Source organism: Mirounga angustirostris, unplaced genomic scaffold (assembly GCF_029215605.1).
Source record: "Mirounga angustirostris isolate CCGP_5_RB_7025 unplaced genomic scaffold, mMirAng1.0.hap1 SCAF_3, whole genome shotgun sequence".
Lineage (NCBI taxonomy): Eukaryota > Metazoa > Chordata > Mammalia > Carnivora > Phocidae > Mirounga > Mirounga angustirostris.
This window is the reverse complement of record NW_026991711.1, coordinates 150,327,047-150,349,541: the sequence shown is the minus strand read 5'-3', so window position 1 is coordinate 150,349,541 and position 22,495 is coordinate 150,327,047. Positions and strand designations below refer to the sequence as shown.

Genomic DNA, 22,495 nt, shown 5'->3' with positions numbered 1-22,495 from the left:
CTATTTATCAATGTGTTTGTGCTTGAATGGCAGAATAGCAATCATAGTAAAATAGGGATCGGTCACTATTTCAACAATAAAAAAAAATGTATATCATTTACAAGAATATCTCCATAGTGATTTTATAAGGATCCCTTTGGAGTCTTCTTCAATTACTTTAATCATCCCTATTAACAGACACATAATATTCTCTCTCTCCTTGGTTTTCTTTACTCCTAATAAAAAATTTCTCACACAGTTTCTGACCTTTCCTCCTAGGTCTCATTTAGTAAATCATGATTTAATGATCAGTGAATCTTTCTCAGGTTTCCATATCCTCTTGAATTTTAAAACTCGGGATGAAAATCAGGCTTTATTTAACTTATATAGTGGTGGAAGTGATCATAAGCTAGTATCATGCAAATGATAACTTTATTATTAACATATTACTAATAATAAGCTTTTCGTATGAAATATGTTGCCCCGATGCATTTTCTTATTTTGAAATAGGGAGAGAATTATGTCAAGGAAAAGCCAGTCTTCTGCAAGAATTGTTCACACACTGAGGTATGTCCTTTGAGTCTCCTTTTTTTCTATCTCTAGATTTTTTAAAACAATTTTAATAATAACATAAAAACCATATAGCATACGTAACTTATGTATTTCATATATAAAATTTTCTATATTCTTTTTAAAACTTAGTGGAACAAACATTCCCTATTGGGTCCCCATAAAACTAATTTAATGATTATATAATATTCTATTAATTTTTTTAAAAGTTCAAGTATAGTTGATTCAAAATTATTATGTTAGTTTCGGGTATATAACATAGTGATTCAATATTTATATACATTATGAAATGTCCCCACAATACATGTAGTTACCATCTGTCACCATAAAAAGTCATTATAATATTATTGACTATATTCCCTATACTTTTCATCCCTGTGACTTATTTACTTTATAACTGGAAGTTTGTACCTCTTAATCCCATCTCTTCACTTCTCTTCCTTCTGGCAACCACCAATCTATTATTTTTAATGTGATTTAACTGTTTCCAGTATTTTATAATTATGAAAAAAGTTAACTAGAAGTTTTTGCCCACAGAAATTTTGCACATTTTTAGTCATTTTTTTTCTCAGAACAGATCGCATTAAAGTTTCTGATTTCAAATAAAAATATAAGGTTTACTAACAAATTACTCTCCGAAGGGATGCTATGAACTCACCTTGGCCCAGCAATGAGTTAGAGGGCTTGTCTCATCATACTTTCACTTGTACTGATTATTAGCAAAGAAATAAAATGTTTGATTTGCTTGATTAAAACAGCATTTCTAATTCTTTATTTAATTTGTAGATATTCTTTGGTTAGATTGCTACATGCATAAAAACCATGGTCTTTTGTGAACTGCTAGGTTTTTATTTATCTGATTGTTAAGTTATCTAATTATTGGTCTACTTACCTTAATTATGTATATGTGATATATTTATATATTTTTTAAAGAGAAAAGAAAAAATTACAAAAAACTATAGAAACTATAAAACTACATATTTTCTTTTCCTTATAAAAATTTCTTTCCAATTCAAAAGTCTGATAAATATTCAATTGTATTTTCAAACATTTTTTTAAACTGACTAATCTTTCTGAAATTTACTTGGATATTTATTGTAGTTACAGCTGTGCATTGATCTTCTACCAAATTATTGAACCAGCTGACTTAACACCCCTGCATGCAAAATTCTTCCATCTTTCTTGCCAAGCTCCTTTTTAAAGGTATTAAATTATTATAACTTAGAAGGTACACTTCTAGGCTGTCGATACTCTTTTACTGATTTGCCTGTCAGTGACAAGTCCCAGGAAGTTCAAATTATGTCAAATTAAATAACCACATTATTGAGTTCAAATAAATATTTAATTTTCTAACAATTTATAGTACAATGCGACTTCACATTTCTGCTTAAATTCTGAGGCGCACAAGATACTTTTGTGATTTCCTCTGTAAGTGAAAGAGAAAACCCAAATATCTCACTAGGCGTATTAACTCAATGTTATTTATACAACCCACTGTACTGTACTGTTTTTACATTATATACAAAGATAAAAATAGTAGCCAAAAGTGTGCATTAGCTTAATTAGACTAACAAGATTAATAACAAAAGTTGTCACAGGCTTTAGATGAAGAAAATATTATTTTACTTTAGTTAAAGTGATCTTGCAAGTAAATCTTGAACTAAAAAAACAAAACAAAACAAAACAAAAAAATCAGACAAGCAATGAGGTGGATAATGCAATAGAGACTACACCATTGAAAAAAATAACTTTAAAATACGGGTTATAAAACCTCTTTAAACACAACAATCAGAAACATCCATATGAAACTGCTGCTTGAATATTTATTAAGTAGAGCATGCAAATATTAAGGTTTTAGCTTTAAGAAGTTGTAAGTTATTTAAAATCATTATGAAAATAATATACCAACCATCTCTGGCGCTACCCACCATGAAAGCAGAAAAGAATAAAAAAGACATTAAGAAAATATTAGAAATGGCAAAAACAAAAACAGAAGCAAAAATACCACAGCTTAACATTATTTAACACATCACTAAATCATTCCAATACAGTGTCTCTCAAAGTTAGTTCCTACAAAAATCTGCAAATGTAGGTTTATTTTTAAAAATCTATAGAAATTTTTTCAGTCTTGTGAAAATTAAAAAAAAATTTAATAGAAAAGTACTCTTTGTGATTTGCATAATGCTTGAGAACAAACACCACCACATCAGTGCCCATGTTTGTGTTTGTTCTTATAAAAGCATTAATCCTAAGGAGCACAAACCTAATTGGTAAAACTAATAAAAAAGGAAGGGATTGATTTCATATGAAATAGATATTCTTGCTAAGTAATCATGCACTGTTTGAGTGAAAGTATTTCATAGTATTTGAAATATAGAAAAGAGGTAGAGAAATTGTACCACCAAACAGGATACATGCTGAAATCAATAGAAGTTTGACATCGGTGGTTTTGGTTTCGGCCAAATAACATCACCCATCGTGTTGAAGTTCTTAATTTGAATTTTATTAGGTATTGTAATTTTGCTTTCATTTAATTTATAATTTTTGAATTAATAGTTGTACAGGAGCTGTAAGGCTAAGTTATTTATAACTTTTTTGGTAAATATTTAAGAAGTGTTACAATTTAAGTCAATATAAAGGATTTAAAATAATTTTTTCATGTAAAAGAAAATTATCAATCACCCATCTTGAGAAATGCTGTTTGAACATATTCTTTGAAAATCTCAAGGCGTATGTCAAATAATCCAACTGTTAAGATGCAGGCATTATTATATCTAGAACAATAAGGAAATTCACAGAATACCTAGAAAAGAAGACAACTGCTTCACAGCTGTAGTCCAAAACGAGTGGAAGGATATTTATATTATCTTTCTAGGAAGGGGTGTTTCACCAGTATTAGAAGATCAGAATCCACTATTAATTGTTTTGTCCAGGAAATGAAGCACAGAGAACGAATCGCCTAATAAACGGGAATGACTCCTTCTCTTCGCTGCCTCTTCTCAATCAGCTTCCTATAATTGGTCTTTGCCTATATTCTACCATATAAATAGTCTTTTAGATAAAAAATAAGATATATTAACTTCACCAAAATGTAAAGGGCAAATATAAAGAGAAGATTTTTTTTTTCTGGTGCTTTTAAGACCATTTATTAATCACGGCCCACTGTAAAAAGAAACCAGTATCTCCAAACTTCCAGTACAATTGAGAATTGAAAAATAAAAGAGGGAGAGAGAAGTGAAAACCCACCTGGACTACATTACTAAAGAAGGTGTCACTGGGTGCCTGCTTTTCCAAAAAGAGTCCAGAAGTTAGGAACCACAGCTACCATGCCTCTCTTAAAAGAGACTGATTTTCCTCTCACAAAGATGTTCCTTCATCTACCCATTCACAATTTGAACTTCATAACTGATAAAACTGAGATGAAATCTTGTAAACCTAGTGAAATTACCTTGTAATTTTTGGATTTCAAAGTAATGAACCATTAAAATCCGTGTAATTTTGTATAAAAAAAGAACCAACTTATTGCCATGGTAAATCACACTACTAAAAACAAAACAAAACAAAATAAGACCCATCCTTAGCACATGTAGAAGTATTTTTAGGACTAAATGTATATGAATATTTTAAAGCAATTGTTTCAAGTAGGTTTTTATAGTGATAATAATTCAAGGAAAGGGTAGTTTTGGTGTGTCCAAATTTCTTTGTGTCCATTTTTTGTGTCCCATATTAAAAAGAAATAAACCATTTATAGGCCAATCTGTTAAAATAGTCACCTGCATTTCATCTAATTTTGATTGAATATCTGGAGGAAAATCCCCTGCTCCACAGTTAAATGGGTCAAAAGGTTCTGCTCCAAACAGGTCCCGTTCTAAAAGGAGGAAAATAATTTAGTAAATGAAATGACAAGAAGTGAGTTGGGGTGAGTTAGGTTTCCAAGGCAAGATTATATAAAGAACTACTCATATGGCCAAATGAGCTCCTATCCACGCACACTTTATGCTGGGCTTTCCTGAGCTTAGACCAACAAAGAAGCAAAGACCCATTTTATGACAATATTAAAAACTGTCTGGTTTCAAGGAATTATTATCCAGAGAGATTTCTGTGTCTTTAATTAAGACTCCTCAATATCAAATCCACCAAATATTTGAAATTACCGTATTACAATACCTGCATTTTTACTGAAGCAGTTTAAATTTACCACAATGAATGTATTACTTATTGAGACTTCTCTATTCCCTTTACTGATGCCTTTGTAACACAACAGATCATGAAGCAATATGAGGGACTGAGGTAGATTGGTAAATAGTTTTACTCATAGCTCATTATACCTTAATCTCACATTTATTTAGAGAAAATTTAAGGCATATTGTCTCATGTACTATGAAATTATATCACCTTCCTAAATAAACACAATGGGACAGGTTCTTTAAAAATGTCTCCTATCCCAGAAACAAATTTCTTTTTAAAAATAGCAATAATGGAATATCAAAAAGGTCTCTGTAACATATATTCTAAAGTACATACTTTTTTAACCACTAAAAAGGATCAAAGTTAAAATTGGTAAAACTATGGCCTATTATTTAAAAATTGAAAAATTATGAAATTTCTTTCTTCTGAATCAATTCCAATGCAGCCTTAATGCACACAATTTTTTAAAATTATATAGGTGCATGGGAATTTATAATATATTAAGAAAAACTATATCCTCAAAATTCCATGCTATATAAGAAGTAATATTTATGTTCCTTGAGTTCTACCATATCATGTAAATTAATCGGTGACCCTCATTATGAAAGACTCTTGCTTTTCCAGTTATAACTGTTTTTTTTCAAATTCACGTATTAAATAAGTAAAAAATTTTTATAAGTTCCTGGTGCTGATAAGTATTGTATAACTTATAAGAGGGACATATATATACTTTATCATCCAAATAAAGACACTTTTAAGAGTAAAAGGAATGCTACCAACAGTTACAGCAGGACAAAAGGTATAAACCAGAACTGTCCTAAACAAATGGGAATTTATTGTCACCTTATATATGAATATTATATATATGATATAATATATATAGGTATTATTTTTGGGTATGGGTGTTATTATTACTGTTGTTATTTTCCTCAGTCTGATGTAGCTTAGGCAATAAATCAGAACTTGGAGAACAAAGGAACTTTCCTTTGGAGGAGTACCCTGGTTACCACCACACCACAAGCCTGTCCAACAATGCTTTACACATGATAGATGTTTGTGAAAAGAAATGAATTAATGAGGGCGCCTGGGTGGCTCAGTCATTAAGCGTTTGCTTTTGGCTCAGGTCATGATCCCAGGGTCCTGGGATCGAGACCCACATTGGGCTCCCTGCTCCGCGGGAAGCCTGCTTCTCCCTCTCCCACTCCCCCTGCTTGTGTTCCTGCTCTCGCTCTCTCTCTTTCTGTCAAATAAATAAATAAAATCTTAAAAAAAAAAAAGAAACAAATTAATGAAAAGGAAGAAGAGCTGATCAAGAGGAATAGAGATTTTTATTACAGGCTTATCTCATTTTATTGTGCTTTGCTTTACAGTGCTTCACAGATACTGTGGTTTTTTACAAATTAAAAAGATTTGTGGCAATTCTGTATCAAGTAAGTCTTTCTGTACCATTTTTCCAATAGCATTTGCTATAAAGATAGATAGACATGGTATGGGGTATGTAGAATTCTATCATCTATCTATCTATCTATCTATCTATCTATCATCTATCTATCATCATCTATCTTTCATTGTATTTACTAAACTTTGGCACTCAGGATCATTAGATATTAAAAAATGTAGCAAGGTGTTAACTTCAGTTTCTCATTAAAAAATTCCTTAAAACTATCTGAGCACCTTTGCCTAGATTTTCTAAAAGCGTATCAAATTTATCAATGTCTAAAATGGAATGCATTTTCACCTTTTCTACCTCTAGTTTTCCCTGTTAACAACATTCAGTCTAAAATCCTGAGTCATAATTGATTATGAACTCTCAATTACCATCCTGATAGATTATTCTTTCTAAATATTTTCAAATCTATTCACTCTTCTCAATTTCTATTTTGACTTTGATTAAAATCCTCTTTTGTAGATATATAGCTAATTTATATTTCAAATTCCAGCTTATAACCCAAGTCTAGCATATATGCTATACAAATGCCCATTGGACTAAATAAATGAATGAGTAAACCAGTGGTTAAGTCCAAGGAATTAAAAAACAGTAAAGGAAGAGATGTGGGATACTCATAGACAAAAAAAAAAAGCCCCATTATGTATCAGGATATTGGCAACATTTGCTAAAAACACACTGTGGCATATATATTATAGATTATTTCCTGAAAAAATATTTTGCATTGGTACAAAATATATTCAGAGGAATTTAAATATATATTTCAATTTATGTAAAAGTACTGATATATTTTTGTAAAATGATTTTTAAAGTTTCTAATGTTATTACTTTGCATTTACAAATTAATTCTCTAAAATTTATTGAATATCTAACATGTGCAATATATTTTGATAAGTTCCATAGGGGGAAACAAATAAATTAAAGGCCCTGACATACTTTAAGCCCAAGCTAAAACTTAAGAGTTATATTGAAAATGTCTTAATGTGAATCAGAGAGGATGCAATAAAGCACAGTATGTAAAACTCTCTTTTCTTCAGTTTCCTTTGGACATAATGACTGAGCATGGCCATTGGGAACTACTCTTTAAGTTTCTGTGACAGGGCACAGATCAAAATACAATCACGACATTGAAAATGAGCATCTGTTGGATGCTTTCCAATTCATCAGTAAGAGACTCTTATGTTCCTTCCAAATGTATAGAAGGTAAATCAGAAAAGCGATGCATGTATAGTATTTTAGATATCAAGAGAGAACACTTATATAGGATTAATAAATAAATGAATCATGGAATTCATATATTTATGTATTTCTTTAAGAATATTCCTATACTCTATGGTAACAAAAAATTTACACTGAGCTCTACTAAACATGTCAAAAATATTAAAATAATTACCACCAAGTTGTTTTTAACCATTAAAACATTAAAAGTATAACCCCAAGTACAATAAAATATAATTAAATGCTTTGTATTGATATAAATAACCCTATACCAAAAATATCATTTTTCATAAAATAGTTTCAAATGCAATAGTGATGTCTTTAGTAGTATACTCTGAATTATAAAGTTAAATATGATTAGCTAATTCGGCACAAGTAGACATAATTCGTTGGTAATTAACACTTTTAGTGAACTTAAGATATGTAATTTTCCATAAAGTGTCAATTAAACATTTAAAATCTACACAAATATAGCAAAGAATGTTGGTTTAGAAGGCTTACTAATCTCAGTAGATCTGCTAGGTATTGGAGGTGGCTGTGTGCCGTTGTGAGCAGGCATCGAAGCTGGGTGTGATATTGGAGAAAATGGTATCATATCAAAGATGTCAGTGGAGGGTGACCTAGGTGTCACACTGCCCGCCTGCAATGAAAATAATGTGAATTAAGGCAGTATTTCAGGTAGACACATTATAATGCTAAATATTTCATATGCATAGAGAACATAGATAAACAACAACAAATTCAGTTGAATCATATGAACTTGCCGTTTTCTAGATCAAATGTTGGCAATTCCATATGATTTAACCAGGTACCAAATATTCATCGGAAAGAAAGCAACAGAAAATCTCTGCAACAATGGCCTTAAAGATGATGGCAAAAATGGTGACAATACTATTCTAGATAGATATAAAAGATATTAGATATTTTTGTATATCTAGAAACAATTGCCATTTGTATCAGAGAACTGAAAATATTAGAAACTGTATAAAAACATGATTTCACTATTATATTTTCCGTAAGTTGGAAACAGAAATAACTGAACATAAGTAATGCACCTTCTTAAATATGACCATTCAAATGCAATTGATAGCAACTTAAAAAAATTTCGAAGAGTATAAGTTAATTTGTATTTATAACTACAATGACAGTCAACTATTATACTCACTGCAGTGCCTTTTATTCCTGGGTAAGAGTTCATTAAGTTTTCTATGATAATAGCTACCTTGCAAAATAAATTAATAATCACTAAATATACTACCAAAATCATTAAATTATCTGGGTCAGTGTGGGTCAAGATGTAACGTAAGAATGAAACTATCGGGGGCGCCTGGGTGGCTCAGTCGTTAAGCGTCTGCCTTCGGCTCAGGTCATGATCCCAGGGTCCTGGGATCGAGCCCCGCATCGGGCTCCCTGCTCAGCAGGAAGCCTGCTTTTCCCTCTCCCACTCCCCCTGCTTGTGTTCCTGTTCTCGCTGTCTCTCTGTCAAATAAATAAATAAAAATCTTTATTAAAAAAAAAAAGAATGAAACAATCATCACTTTGTCATTCAGGGGGAAAAAAAACACACATACAGGCACACACAATCTAGAAAAGAAAGAGAATTCCCATTTTGGTGAGGAATAGTAAGCCAGGGGGAGGGAAAGGAGAAAGGGCTAGGAGTAGAAAAGTACTGAATACTGAATCAGAGTGGAGAAAGGAGTCTTCAAGGCCCTCCTAAGATGGCCTTGACAGAGGCATTTTAAAAAAGGCCATGGTTAAGGGCCTCCAGAAAGAAGGCCTCTGAATATAGGCACCAGGGCTAGGAATGCAGATATGCTATGCGGAAGAGCACAGCTGGCCTAGGGGTTGAGGGGCTGAGTCCTTGACTGCAACTCCTCCATACTGTGCACTGTACCTGGTGCGGGGAGGGCAGTTTCCCCCCGGGGGGCTTGGCAGGTGAAGCTTTTGCAATTGCCCATGATAGAGCCTGACAGGATTGGCCCTGGCGCGGGACTTCTCAACTACAGGTCACACTTCAGGGATTTTTAAGCACTAACAGGATTTTGAGGCAGCCAACACAAATTGGCTTTTGATAACCTCACAGTGAAAGGTAATAACCAAAATGATAGTTAGGAGAACCCACACATTTGAAGGAAGTTTTTAAGCTGAGTCACCTCTTTGCACATTTCTCAAAGCTGAGGGGAAAATAAGGCAGGGTGAAGTGAGAGATTTAAGTTGAGGGAAGGGTTCAGTGTGGAAGCAAAATCCCTGATGGTCTGAGTTATATAATTTACCACTCTATTAACATGTATATACAGTTATATAATTACTGTTTCCCCTATTGCTCTCCATAGTGATCTATCTGCAGATATGTAGACATGCATGCCTGTATACACATGATTTTAAATTCTATTTTATAGTCTATGCAGTTTACTGTACAATTTTGTGATTGGTGGCCACCTTCTACTTAATTTTAAGTGAGAACTGTAAGTTCCTTGTGCACAAAATTTTTCTAAACTTTATCTAAAAGAAGTATTTTCTTTTTTTTTTTTAAGATTTTATTTATTTATTTTGAGAGAGAGAGAATGAGAGACAGTACGAGAGGGAGGAGGGTCAGAGGGAGAAGCAGACTCCCTGCCGAGCAGGGAGCCCGATGCGGGACTCGATCCCGGGACTCCAGGATCATGACCTGAGCCGAAGGCAGTCGCTTAACCAACTGAGCCACCCAGGCGCCCTAAAAGAAGTATTTTCTAAAAGCTATATAACACATCAAAATACTAGACATATAATAAAATGTCAATGTATATTTATTGCCTAATTTATACTAGAGCAACTTTTAAACTTAAACTATAAATTGATAAGAATGTTTATAGTGAGTGAAGCATGATTTTATGTGGAAGTTGTCCTTGGTATCATCTGGTTTATAACATAAATGAAAGTACTCTATATTATTATATGGCTTATATTAGCCCAAAAATCTTAACCAGATGCCTCAAAACAAACTGAGGGCTAAAATAAGCTAACTTATAAGTGCTCTAGTATTTTATGATAGTGCTAATACTATGCCTTCTACTTACTCTGAGAATGTATACTTATACAGATGAAGAATGTATGTAATATGAAAATAATCAAATTTTTAAGTACTCCACTTAAGAGGTATTTTCACTTCCAAAATGGCAAGGCTTGGATATCTATAAATAGTTGCAGTATCCAAAGTTAAAGACTCTAACACTAACCACCCCAGGTTTCCTTTGGGTCATCAGTAATGTAGATTTGGTCAACTGGCATTTGTTGCTCGGGTCACACAGATCTTTTGATATATTGAAATCAATTGCTTGCAGGTAATGTTAAGAGACTGCACATTAAAATCTGGAGCTTTTCTTGAGAAATTACGAAATCTAGAAAGTGGGCCCACAGACTTGCATGAAAATAACTGGTAGTAACTGTTGTGCCTTTTAAGTTGGGTATATGCTCTCCAATTCATCACCACCACCACACATCCATTACATATTTATGTCACAGCCTGGGCTCTGCTGATGTCTGAGTTTGTGATTCCTAACTTAGAAATGATTCAGGTCAATGAATCATGGAACACTACATCAAAAACTAATGATGTAATGTATGGTGATTAACATAACAATAAAATAATTTTTTAAAAAAGAAATGATTCAAGTCAAGGAATTAATTATTACATCTGTTAAATATTTTGAGTGGTGTTTCTAAATTTAGGTGGTCAGGAGCTAGTCATTTTTTAAGCTGCCATTTTTAACTGGTTGAGGATATTTATTTTTTAAGAAATTAAATACATAGAAGAGCTTGGTATTTTTGTGTCTTCTGTCAGTATTTTGACAGATGGCTAAAAACCAAAATTTCTGGACTCTCCTACATTCATGGCACCACGGTTTAGTCCTTTATGCTCATAATTCCAAGTGCTCTGGTCTTTATGAAGGTGCACAAGACGTGATCCCGTTCTAAGGGAATAAGGAGTTCTATGTTCAACCATTACATGTTAATTACGCAGACATTGTTAGGTTCTTAAGGCCTATTAATAATGAGTGCCCAGGGGCACCTGGGTGTCTTACTTGTTAAGCATCCGACTCTTAATTTCAGCTCAGGTCATGATCTCAGGGTTGTGAGATCGAGCCCTGCACCAGGCTCCATGCGGGGCCTGGAGCCTACTTGGGATTCTCTCTCTCCCTCTGCCCCTCCTTTCTCTCTCTCTCTTAAAAAAAAAAAAAAAAAAACAGGAAAAAAAAACAACGAATGCCCATATTTGAGATTCATTGTCATGGTTTTGTAGCTTGCTCTTTGAGGAAGTAGTGGCTTGGGACATTCAGGCCATGGTGAGTATTTCAGCCTTAGTCTTTTCTAATTATGACAGCAATGATGAAGTGTTATAAAAGGGTTTGAATTCTCAGTAAATGTCAAATACACTCAAACAACAATAAACAAATTGCATTAAACAGTTCTTTGGTAATATCTACAGAAATATTAGAATGATACCAATTTTATTTTATGCTGTTAATTGTTTTGGTAATATAAATATCCAAATACCCTTTTAAAATGTAAAACACACAACTTTAAGATTAAAATATGATTTATCATAATTATTTAAAAAACTCTACTTAGAATTAAATTTACAAAGTAAATTACTTAAATTATTTAAATTTATATTTGAAATATGATGTCTAACTTTTTCCAGTTGAAAAACTGGTAGATTACAAATAAAACTAGATGAAGAAATACAATGGTGATGCAAAACATTCTGGCAAATCTTTCTATGCTGCCATGCTGATTCACATTCTCAAAGCTCACTATCACGTTACATTTACGACATCACTTTTTAACCAGTAAGTTTTAAAAGTAATAACTTCCAGTTTAGAATTTATAGCATCATGAATGCATTTTTTCAGATTTCTAGATTCACAGTTTGGTTATATTGGTCTCTTACTTGTAAGACCTATTATCTTATTTGTTCTTCCAAGAATGCCACAAGTTAAATGGATAGGATTGTCTGCATATCCAAAGAGGAAAACTGCAACACGAAATTAAATGATTTGATCAGGTACTCATGGTCAAAATTGGAACAGAATATATTTTTCTTCCCATTAGACAGAGTTTACTTCTTCAGGATCGTCTTTTTTGCAAGTAACAATTATGAAAATGAAGCCGTGAACCGGTAATCATTTTTTGTAGGCAGCAAATGTTCTTGAATCAATGTCATGTTTAAAATTTATGCCTTTGTTTAAAGATTCACATTTGGCTTGTTGTGTAACTGAGAGTTTTCACAATCTGCTCTTGCCCATCTTGATTTCAGTAACAGTCGAGAAAACACTAGAGGAAGATAAATAGGCACTTTTGTTTACCCACAATGAAATACACATTTTAGGTTATAATTGCCCTATCAAGTCTAATCAGCGGCCACACAGTTGATTATGTAAAGGTAGAATTTTATCCAGTAACAAACACTTGGTTTAATTGAAAGGGAGACATTTATTTTACTCAGCAATAGAAAGTCCAGTACTTCTAAGGACTACAATTTTATTCATTTAACTTCCTGGCAATAGTCTGATTTGGTTAAAAGCATCTATAGCCAGAAAAGTAAAATGTAAGCATCCAGATACAAGAATCAAGAGGAACAATCTGATTTAACTTGCTATGCCCACATCTTATAATGGAACGATCTTCTGGGGGCATTCATGAGGCTAGGAGGGCAGAATAACCCCCCCCTTTTTTTTTCTGATATAAATACAGGCAGCACTGCCATGTGAATGTAATAAATGGAAATCAGATTGTTCCTAGATAATTAGTACCAAATGGTGGAAACCCAACCTCTAATCTATTGCCAAACCACTAGAACACAGCAAAAAGCAAACAGCACAGTCAAGTAACGGAAATTTCTCAGGGTATCTAAAGGACTGTATAAAATAAGGACCCAATTTCTAAACCAATGAAAAGATTTCCACAATTTCAGTGTGATACAGAGGTATATAATATGGGTGCTATCAAAGGCTATTTCATTTGCCTTAGAAAAGGAATCTATGATTGAACAACAGAGTGGTATTTAGGAGACATGTAAGCATTCTGTTTGTTAAGAATAAATTAAAAAATAGTATGTCAATTATCCATGAGAAAATTAAAAATAAGTGTGGTCCTTCACTCATCATGCATATGAGGAATTGGTTTTTAGTCAAAACAGGTTTGGATATATATTGAACATATACATTGGTTTGTAGTTAGACATGTCTTTTAATTTTAATACTGAGCAAAAAATAAGCCTCTATTTTGTTTTCCTTAGCTAGAACTAAACTACTCTAGAACCTCACACTGGGCAAATTTATACTGGGTGTATTAACTAAAACAATAAACAACAGTCCAAATGGTGACAGAAAAAGAGCAAATTTTTTTCATTCAAGTACTATAATCATGAGCCCAGACCTCCTCCTTCAATTCCAGATTTGCATATCCAGCCACCTAATAAGCATCTATAGGTGGCTGTCCAGTAGGCAGAACTAACATGAGCAAAAGTGAAATATTAAATCTTTGTCATGCACCTTCACCAAGTCATGTCTATTTTGAAAAATGGCATCACCAACCCGATGCTCAGGATAAAACCCTAAGGGACAATTCTGATCCCTCATTTATTCTACAGCCCCAACCAATCCATCAGTAAATCCTGCAAGCTCTACTTCCAAAATGTATCATTAGGGACGCCTGGGTGGCTCAGTCAGTTAAGCATCTGACTTTGGCTTGGGCCATGATCTCAGGGGCTTGGGATGGAGCCCCACAACTAGCTCTGTGCTCAGCCGGGCGTCTGCTTCTTCCTCTCCCTCTGCCTCTCCCCCATTTGTGCTTGCTCTCTCTCTCTCCCAATGTTTTAAAAAAAATGTATCAAGTTATATGCACCGTCTGAAATGACAGAATTCCAGACCAATTTACTCTTCTATCTTTCCTAAGCTACTGAAATAGTCTCCTAGACAGTTTTTGGGACCTCATTTTGGCCTCTTTATAGACCGTGGGGCATACATCAGTCAGATGATCCCCAAATCCCCAAATCCCCTGTTTAAAACCTACGAGTAACTTCTCAGTGCAATTAAAAAAGAAAAAAAAATAACCAAAAAAACCCTCTACATGTCCCTATAAAATCTAGCCCCTCTCTCTCCAGTGTCATCTCCAACTTTTTTTGGCTCTTGGTCACTATGCTCTAGGCACAAAGGTCTTACCAACTGTTTCCAGCCCTTTGCATTGACCAACTGTAGGTCTCAATTCAAATGCTACCTTTGCAGAAAGAGCTTCCCTGATCACTGTCTTTAAGAGTTTCCACCAATTCTCTCCTATTCTGCTGTATGTTATTTTGGTTCATAGCATATATCAGACCTGAATTTTTAAATTTATTTATTCATTTACCTATGGGATGATTACCCATCTCCCTCTCCGTTCCCCACAACAGCTGAAATTCATAGACTGCTAAAACCCAACAGCCTAGAATATCATATGACCATATTTGATATTCAATAAATATTTCACAAGCTACCATAACAGATCACAACTGTATCTAATGTGTGGAGTTGGAAAATGTAAGAAAATAAAAATCAAAGTGATATGCACTGTAATACATAAGACATGTCACTAAGATACTTTTCAAAAAAGGAGTGATGACTTGGTAGGACTGGGAAAAATAAAAACAAAACTACATTTTACACAGTGAAACCTTGAAAGGACATTTTAGAATTGCTATAGAATTTCATTAAAAGTTTGAACCAAAATTACTTAGTTTGCATTCTCAAAACAAATCAGAATGACCAATTCACAATGATGTATATAACACATACGTGGATGGCCGGCCACCATCTAAGAAATAGCAAACTTTCCATAGGGTGCCTTTGGGGAGTGCAGAGAAATGGATCTATGTTCTCACCCACATGGTGAGTCCTTAAAGTATCAAAGGTTCTCAGTCCAGAATATTCTACTCAACAGGGCCTCACATTTTTCATTTATGACTTAATATAGAATAAAAGATCAGCATCTCAAAAGTTGAAATTTCTTATGAGGAGATCTGATTTCTCTGAACCATTGTTCTGTGTTACAGAAATTCAACTATAACTTTGGACCTCTTGCTAGTAAAAATAGCTTGCGATTTTTTAATTAGCTAATCAAAAATGTTTCTTATTTTTCTGATGCTTCCCATATTTGACTTTATCTGCTATTTCATCACACAACTGATAAGAACAGCATCCAAACCAGCAATTTGAATTATTTTCATTTTCTACATTACTTTTAATTTCACAATCCCTCCATAATTCCATTCCTACTTTTGTTCTCTTCTCTCCCTCTTTCCAAAGAGACTACTTGAAAGCTAGGATCGGAGATAAATCTTTTCTTTTACTTTGACTAACACTTGCTTGATGTGGATTATATTGTGTTCCACTAGCAAATCCTGATATTTCAGGAAACTGTTGTTTTATATGCCTATTTTTATGAACCAAATTATAGTGTTAAATCATTTACAGAGAACCATTTCTGAATTAGACTGTTTTATATGGCAGAAGAGTTACTTCTGTGTGTCTTCAGAAAATTTGGTTCCCAAAAGGATCAAGACGCATCTTGGGCTGGTCATTGGAGACGAGTCATCTGTTTTGGGGCTTCCTCTCACCATAACACACTGAAAGCTTGGGGAGAACCTGATGCCAAATTAATTTTTCATACCAAACCCACCTATATTGCAATTCTGATGTGCATAATGGGATTCATAATTCACTTCAGCACTTCTTCAATTCATGCATTAATTGTTGCCTCTAATCCCTTAAACAAACCTCTGAGAACTTTAGCAATTTTGGAGCATTCTATCCTTCAGTCCTCTGAGAGCAAAGGACGAACAAAGAAAGAAAAGCTATGGAGTCTCACTTGCAGAATTACAAGCCCAACAGGCATTTACTGTGCATTAACTTTGCTACACATGGTGGCACTCTGTGAGGCACTTTGTGTGGCACTTTGTGTCCTGGTTCTGTCCTATTAAACTGGTGGTCAAATTTCATAAGAAAGTTCTAACTTAACAGAAATTTGCTTTACTATAGACCCACTGCAAGCTATTAAACAAGTTACCTATACTTTAAATTTATATTTTAATTATTTACAATTTTCTTTGTTTTCAAAATTCAATTTTAATAGTTTGAATCATTAAAAAATCTTCAACAGAGTGGATATTTATAAGCATGGCAATATTTCATACTAAATAACTGTAGATAATTTGATTCAGTTCATTTTTAATATCAGAAAATTGGGAGATAATTTTAAGAAATGTGAAATAAATATAGCACTTAGTGTTATATTAATTTATTCCACAGCTACATAACTAAAATCGAAAATGAAAGGCAAAAGTATTTGTTCATGATCTCTTCAAAAACTTTTTAAAACATCAGATATCTTTTAGCAACTTAAAAATGTTGAGTCTCCTTCCTTAAAAATAAAATAATTTCTATTTTTTATCTTAAAGAAGATGTACATCCTCCAGTATATGAGCAATTTCAAAAATCATATAAGCCTTTAGAAACTGAAAAATTATAAGACAAGTAATTTTTGAAGTTAAAATAAAGAAATAATACTAAGAGGGCGCCTGGGTGGCTCAGTCGTTAAGCATCTGCCTTCAGCTCAGGTCATGATCCCAGGGTCCTGGGATCGAGTCCCACATCGGGCTCCCTCCTCGGGGGGAAGCCTGCTTCTCCCTCTCCCCCTCCTGCTGCTTGTGTTCCTGCTCTCGCTATCTCTGTCTCTGTCAAATAAATAAATAAAATCTTAAAAAAAAAAATAATACTAAGATATTACTATGACAAAAGAATATAATTGCAAAGTTATAATCTGAGTTATTTGCATAATGATCAATGAAGCAATAAATTTTCTACACATATGTATTAGGTTCAAAAAAGTGGTTTAAAGAAAATGATTTCTCTTTTTTTAATTAAGCCTTTTAGTTATAATCTCTGAAGCATTCTATTGAGACACATTCAGTACTGAGATGAACACAATGCTTATAATAATTATTAAATGACAACTTCTGGAGAGCTAATCCTTTTTAATACGGCCTATTTGAATAATTTTATTGTTTTTTATATAACAGACTCTACCAGTGAGACCTGCTGAATAATGAACATACAGACTGCCTGTGCTTCATTTACATGCCAACTGTCATGCTCACTGGAACTAAGGCAAGTGTCATCTCTTCATTCCTCCTGATCCTTGCCATTTCTGAAGCTGACTTGGTGACCATTCCAGATCACCAATGCACATGCATAACCCCCAACCTGACCCACCTTCTTCTTAGTTACCCCAGTGCCAGTCCAGGGCAATGCCTGCTTTCAGGAGATAAAAGAGGGGAGGGCTGTTTCATCATTCATCAACATGCCCCAGAACTTCTTGCTCCTCCCAAATCTACCTTGCCCCTCAACACGATATCTTAGTTCTTCATCTAGAGACAGAGCTTTGGGTTTACATCCAAAATGGTAATGGGTCTTTACTAAAGTAAAGCTGTTATTTACATACAAGGAATTACAGAAACAACACTTTATTAAGACTGCTTGAGGGGCGCGTGGGTGACTCAGTTGGTTAAGCGACTGCCTTCGGCTCAGGTCATGATCCTGGAGTCCCAGGATCAAGTCCCGCATCCGGCTCCCTGCTCAGCAGGGAGTCTGCTTCTCCCTCTGACCCTCCCGCCTCTCATGCTCTCTCTCTCTATCTCATTCTCTCTCTCAAATAAATAAATAAAATCTAAAAAAAAAAAGACTGCTTGAAAATGTAACTTCCCTTCATTTATGTTTATACTCCTAGTTTGTTTCACAGGATGGCTTATAGTAAGACTTTCAAAAAGACCAAGAAGGGTGTTACTTCATTTTGGGACCAAAGTTTAAAGATGAGTTTGAGGGATGCCTGGGTGGCTCAGTTGGTTAAGGGTCTGCCTTTGGCTCAGGTCATGATCCCAGGGTCCTGGGATCGAGTCCCGCATTGGGCTCCTTGCTCCGCGGGGAGCCTGCTTCTTTTGCCTGTCGCTTCCCCTGCTTGTGCTCTCTCTGACAAATAAATAAATAAAATCTTAAAAAAAAAAAAAAAAGGAGTTTGAGCTGATGCCCTGTTCTTTGGGACTAGGGAGGAAAGAAAAATAAATATCATGATCTTGATGAGAAGCGAACAGTGATGGTAGTGAAGAGAAAAAAACAAAAAACAAAAAACAAAACAGGAAGGATATTTTAATAAAGCCAGCCTCACTATCCATAACAAAGGTACATGGGAACATACGAACCTCACTCACAACCTCTCTTGGCCATAACAGCCCCAATATCATACACTATTTGCCAAGCAATGGAAATGCCAACCTGCTTCAGTGAGAAAGATTGGAAACTGTGAGTTTAAAATAAAGTTTTTTGACCCATTTCCAGGGCACAACAAATTTGAAACCCTAGGGCGCCTGGGTGGCTCAGTTGGTTAAGCGACTGCCTTCGGCTCAGGTCATGATCCTGGAGTCCTGGGATCGAGTCCCACATTGGGCTCCCTGCTCAGCAGGGTGTCTGCTTCTCCCTCTCCCGCTCCCCCCTCTTGTGCTCTCTCTCTCTCTCAAATAAATAAATAAAATCTTAAAAAAAAAAAATTTGAAACCCTAAATGCAATTTCTTATAGGAGCATTATTTATGGTTATGAACTGCTGAAATATTCTAGAACTAGATAGCCATATACATACATATATATATATATGACCTAAGCCAATTCACCCTTGGAGTACTGACCTTCATTATAGATATTGGACTGTTAACAAGACTGACTTTGGTTTCTTACATTGTATAGCAAGCAATCTATCTATATCTATCTATCTATCTATCTATCTATCTATCTATCTATCTATCTATCTATCTATCTAATTTATCTACCTATCATCTATCTATCCATCTATCCATCTCTCTCTCTCTCTATATATATATAATTTTCATTGTGTTAGCCTAGAGATTGAACCAACATGGACTTGTAAATAAAAATTAGAAACAAAACTTCTTTTTAAAAGTTTGCAAATGCCATAATCATGTTTCAGTTTTATTAAATATTTTTAAAATGAAAATAAAATATATACTTTACTGGAGAATATCAGTAGCACAGATGATTTAAGAAGAAAAAAAGTTTTCTAAATATATTTTGCCAGAAAAAATATTGTCTTAAATTCCATCTTCCTCCTCCAAAAGATTCCCTTAGCCAAAATCATGAAAGAATGGCATCATATATGGTATTGGGAAAAGGATTTCAAATCTATGATAAACCAAAAGTAAATAATTTAACTCTAAATATCTGAGAGTTGTCTGCAGAAACTACCACTCATTTCAGTGTCTGAAATTCAATTGTGTCACTCCCAGTGGAAACCCTTGCTATGTAATGTAAGAAACCAAAGTCAGTCTTGTTAACAGTCCATTTTCTATGATGAAGGTCAGTAGTCCAGGGGTGGATTGGCTTAGGTCATTAAATCTAACCTCAGTAAATAGTAATCAGTAAGAGTGAAAGAAAGAATATGTCACAAAGAGAAAAAGAACATACTGAGGCATGGTTTATTCTGCAAAACACGAGGGAAAAGAGCAACATGGAAAAACAACTCTTGTCTGTGCTACCTATGTAATTTTAATTTTTTAATTAGCATCTTTCTCCTCTACCCATGTTTTAAATTACTGATCCCAGAGTATTATAAACATCACAGAGCTGATGATCCAGAGATGCTCTATCACCAGGAAGTCTTGTTTTTAAGGAAAACATGCACACAGTCTATATACTTACTGGAGATGTTGATACTTGGGTTATTCTTAACTGGCTTTCCAAATCTTGTACTTTGTTTTTAAGTTCCATATTTTCGGTTTCTAAGTCTTGAATCTAAAAAGCAATGATTATTGAATAACCTTCAGAAATTTATTCTTGGAAAATATTGGCCATCATATTGGCTACATTAATGAATAGGATTTTATATTATTTAAAATTTTAATGTACTCTTGTGCACAGGGGAGAAAATTATTTGATAAAGGTTGGGGATTATCAGGAAATTCTAGATCATTGGAAAGACTTTTTATTAGATTTAAAATATGTTTTTACACATGTGCAAATTCCATGTTTCTAATACCTCATCTCTGTGTTTTCTGGTTGCACTGTGCAGTCTGTTACCCATAATCTTGGAGTATAACCGCAAGACAGTGAAACTTGCTTATGATGACTTTGAAGACAGTGGAGAAAGGGTATAATTTAATTACAAAGGAATCTGATCTGCATGGGAAACCACTTACCCAGCATCTGCTGCTTCTGCTGCTCTGATCCCCATGAGAAGCATCAGGAAGTGAAGCAAAGTCACATGAGAACACTAAGTTCTTGTGGGAATTCAATATAAAATGGTTAAAAACTGTGCAGGGGATCAGGAATGAAAAATTATAGGAACACAGTGAAAGCAGTTCCAATCAGTGTGGGGGAAATTTAATGGCAGGCCTTCTAAATTTGTTTGAGGATATGCAAGTTTCCCTGTACTTACATCACATAAATGTGAAACAAAAAGTTTAGTTTACTCACTCTTTTCTGTAATCCTGCAATCTGTTTCCTTGTTTCAACATCTTTTCCTCCAGATTCTAGAAATTTCCTGTATGCCAGGTCAAATGCTTGGCCAATTGTTAAAGTTATTTCTTCAGCCTTTGTAAAAACCAAAGATTTGATATGTCAGACTGTTCTTTGAATCAAGAAAAACATTCACATGAGGTACTTCAAAGGGGAAATGGCTGCAGGTAGAGATGTGGTCAATGAATCAAGTTGTCTATGCTAACATAATAATTCAATGCCTATCCATGCACAAAATTAAAAAAACAAAAGCTTTGGTAATTAAATGAGTAGCTATTGAAGTTGGAAGCAAGAGTTCTATCCACCTTCTCATCTATTTCATCATAGCATTTTTTCCTAGTTTGTTTTCCTTCTTTCCTCAAATATTTCGGGCCTATTAGATGAAAGCACATTGACAACTGCAGTTCTCTTGTTGCTTTACTACTTATTTCCTCTTCCTAATGAGGAGGGCTGGTTAAACCGGGCAGGTAACTCGAATGAGGCTGACTGGGTGGTGTGGAAAACTTGAGCTATGCCCTCTCAAAGTGGAATAATCAGTTCCAGTTAATTGTTGGCTTGTGGAAATGAACAATTCCAACCCAGAGTTGTCAGATTTTAAATATGGGAGATGAGGTCAGAAATCTGAATTTTTATATGAAAACTCCCAATTGTAAGTGATAGTAAACCACATTACTATAAAACACAGTGCCTATTGAACAAAATATATGTTATCTGAATTTGGCCTCAAAAACAATGCCACAAATGTCCTAAGTCTACCAGTTCATTCCTTCCTCATTCATATCTTGACTGGGATCAGTGTCTTGCACAATGTAAACACTAAATAAAAATTTATTTTATTAACATTTTATTAAAAAGATTAGTAAAGGCATTAATTGATTTAATCCATCAGAAATATGTCATATTTATTATAAGATTTCCAGATGACATAAAAACTGGTGGTAATATTAAATCTTGAAAATGCCATGCTTTAATTTACTGCAAATCCTAAAGCTTTGTGATATGCTATGAAAAATCTAAATTGCAAATATGCTTTATTAATAACAGATTTTTTTTAATGTTTCAAGCTTTTATTTAAATTCTAGTTAATTAACATAGAGTGTAATATTGGTTTCAGGAATGGAATTTAGTGATTCATCACTTACATACAACACCCAGTGCTCATCACAAGTGCCCTCCTTAATCCCCATCACCCATCTAGCTCAACCCCCGCCTACCTCCCCTCCAGCAACCCATCTAGTTAAGAGTCTCTTTTATGAATAACACAGATTTAATTAAGACATTGTCATTTTTGTAGTTCACTATTTGTTTAAAAAAGGCTTTTAGTATAAAAAAATTAGTTTAACCCAGTTAACTAAAAAATACAAAATATATTCCTAAAATTATATATAAGTACTATCTGTCTCACAAAAAAGGGGAAAAAAGAAGCTACATTAAGGAATATTACAGAAATGAAAATGCCAGATACCAAACTATGTGTACTCAATGATTCCAACTAATGAA

General features: G+C 34.0%; 1 protein-coding gene across 15 annotated transcripts in view; it reads right to left on the bottom strand.

Annotated features, from left to right (window-relative positions):
- GULP1 (GULP PTB domain containing engulfment adaptor 1) overlaps window positions 1–22,495 on the bottom strand; it is a 275,824-nt gene that overhangs the window by 28,731 nt on the left and 224,598 nt on the right. For 12 of the 15 annotated variants that reach the window (XM_064586812.1, XM_064586809.1, XM_064586805.1 and 9 more), the window contains 5 exons: window positions 20,954–21,070; window positions 20,677–20,757; window positions 20,180–20,272; window positions 7,904–8,042; window positions 4,323–4,417 (listed from right to left, as the gene is read on the bottom strand). In XM_064586812.1, coding sequence (XP_064442882.1) covers window positions 4,323–4,417; window positions 7,904–8,042; window positions 20,180–20,272; window positions 20,677–20,757; window positions 20,954–21,070 — 525 coding nt within the window. The remainder of the gene's footprint in view (window positions 1–4,322; window positions 4,418–7,903; window positions 8,043–20,179; window positions 20,273–20,676; window positions 20,758–20,953; window positions 21,071–22,495) is intronic. The other 3 variants (XM_064586811.1, XM_054506097.2, XM_064586810.1) reach the window with 2 other exon arrangements.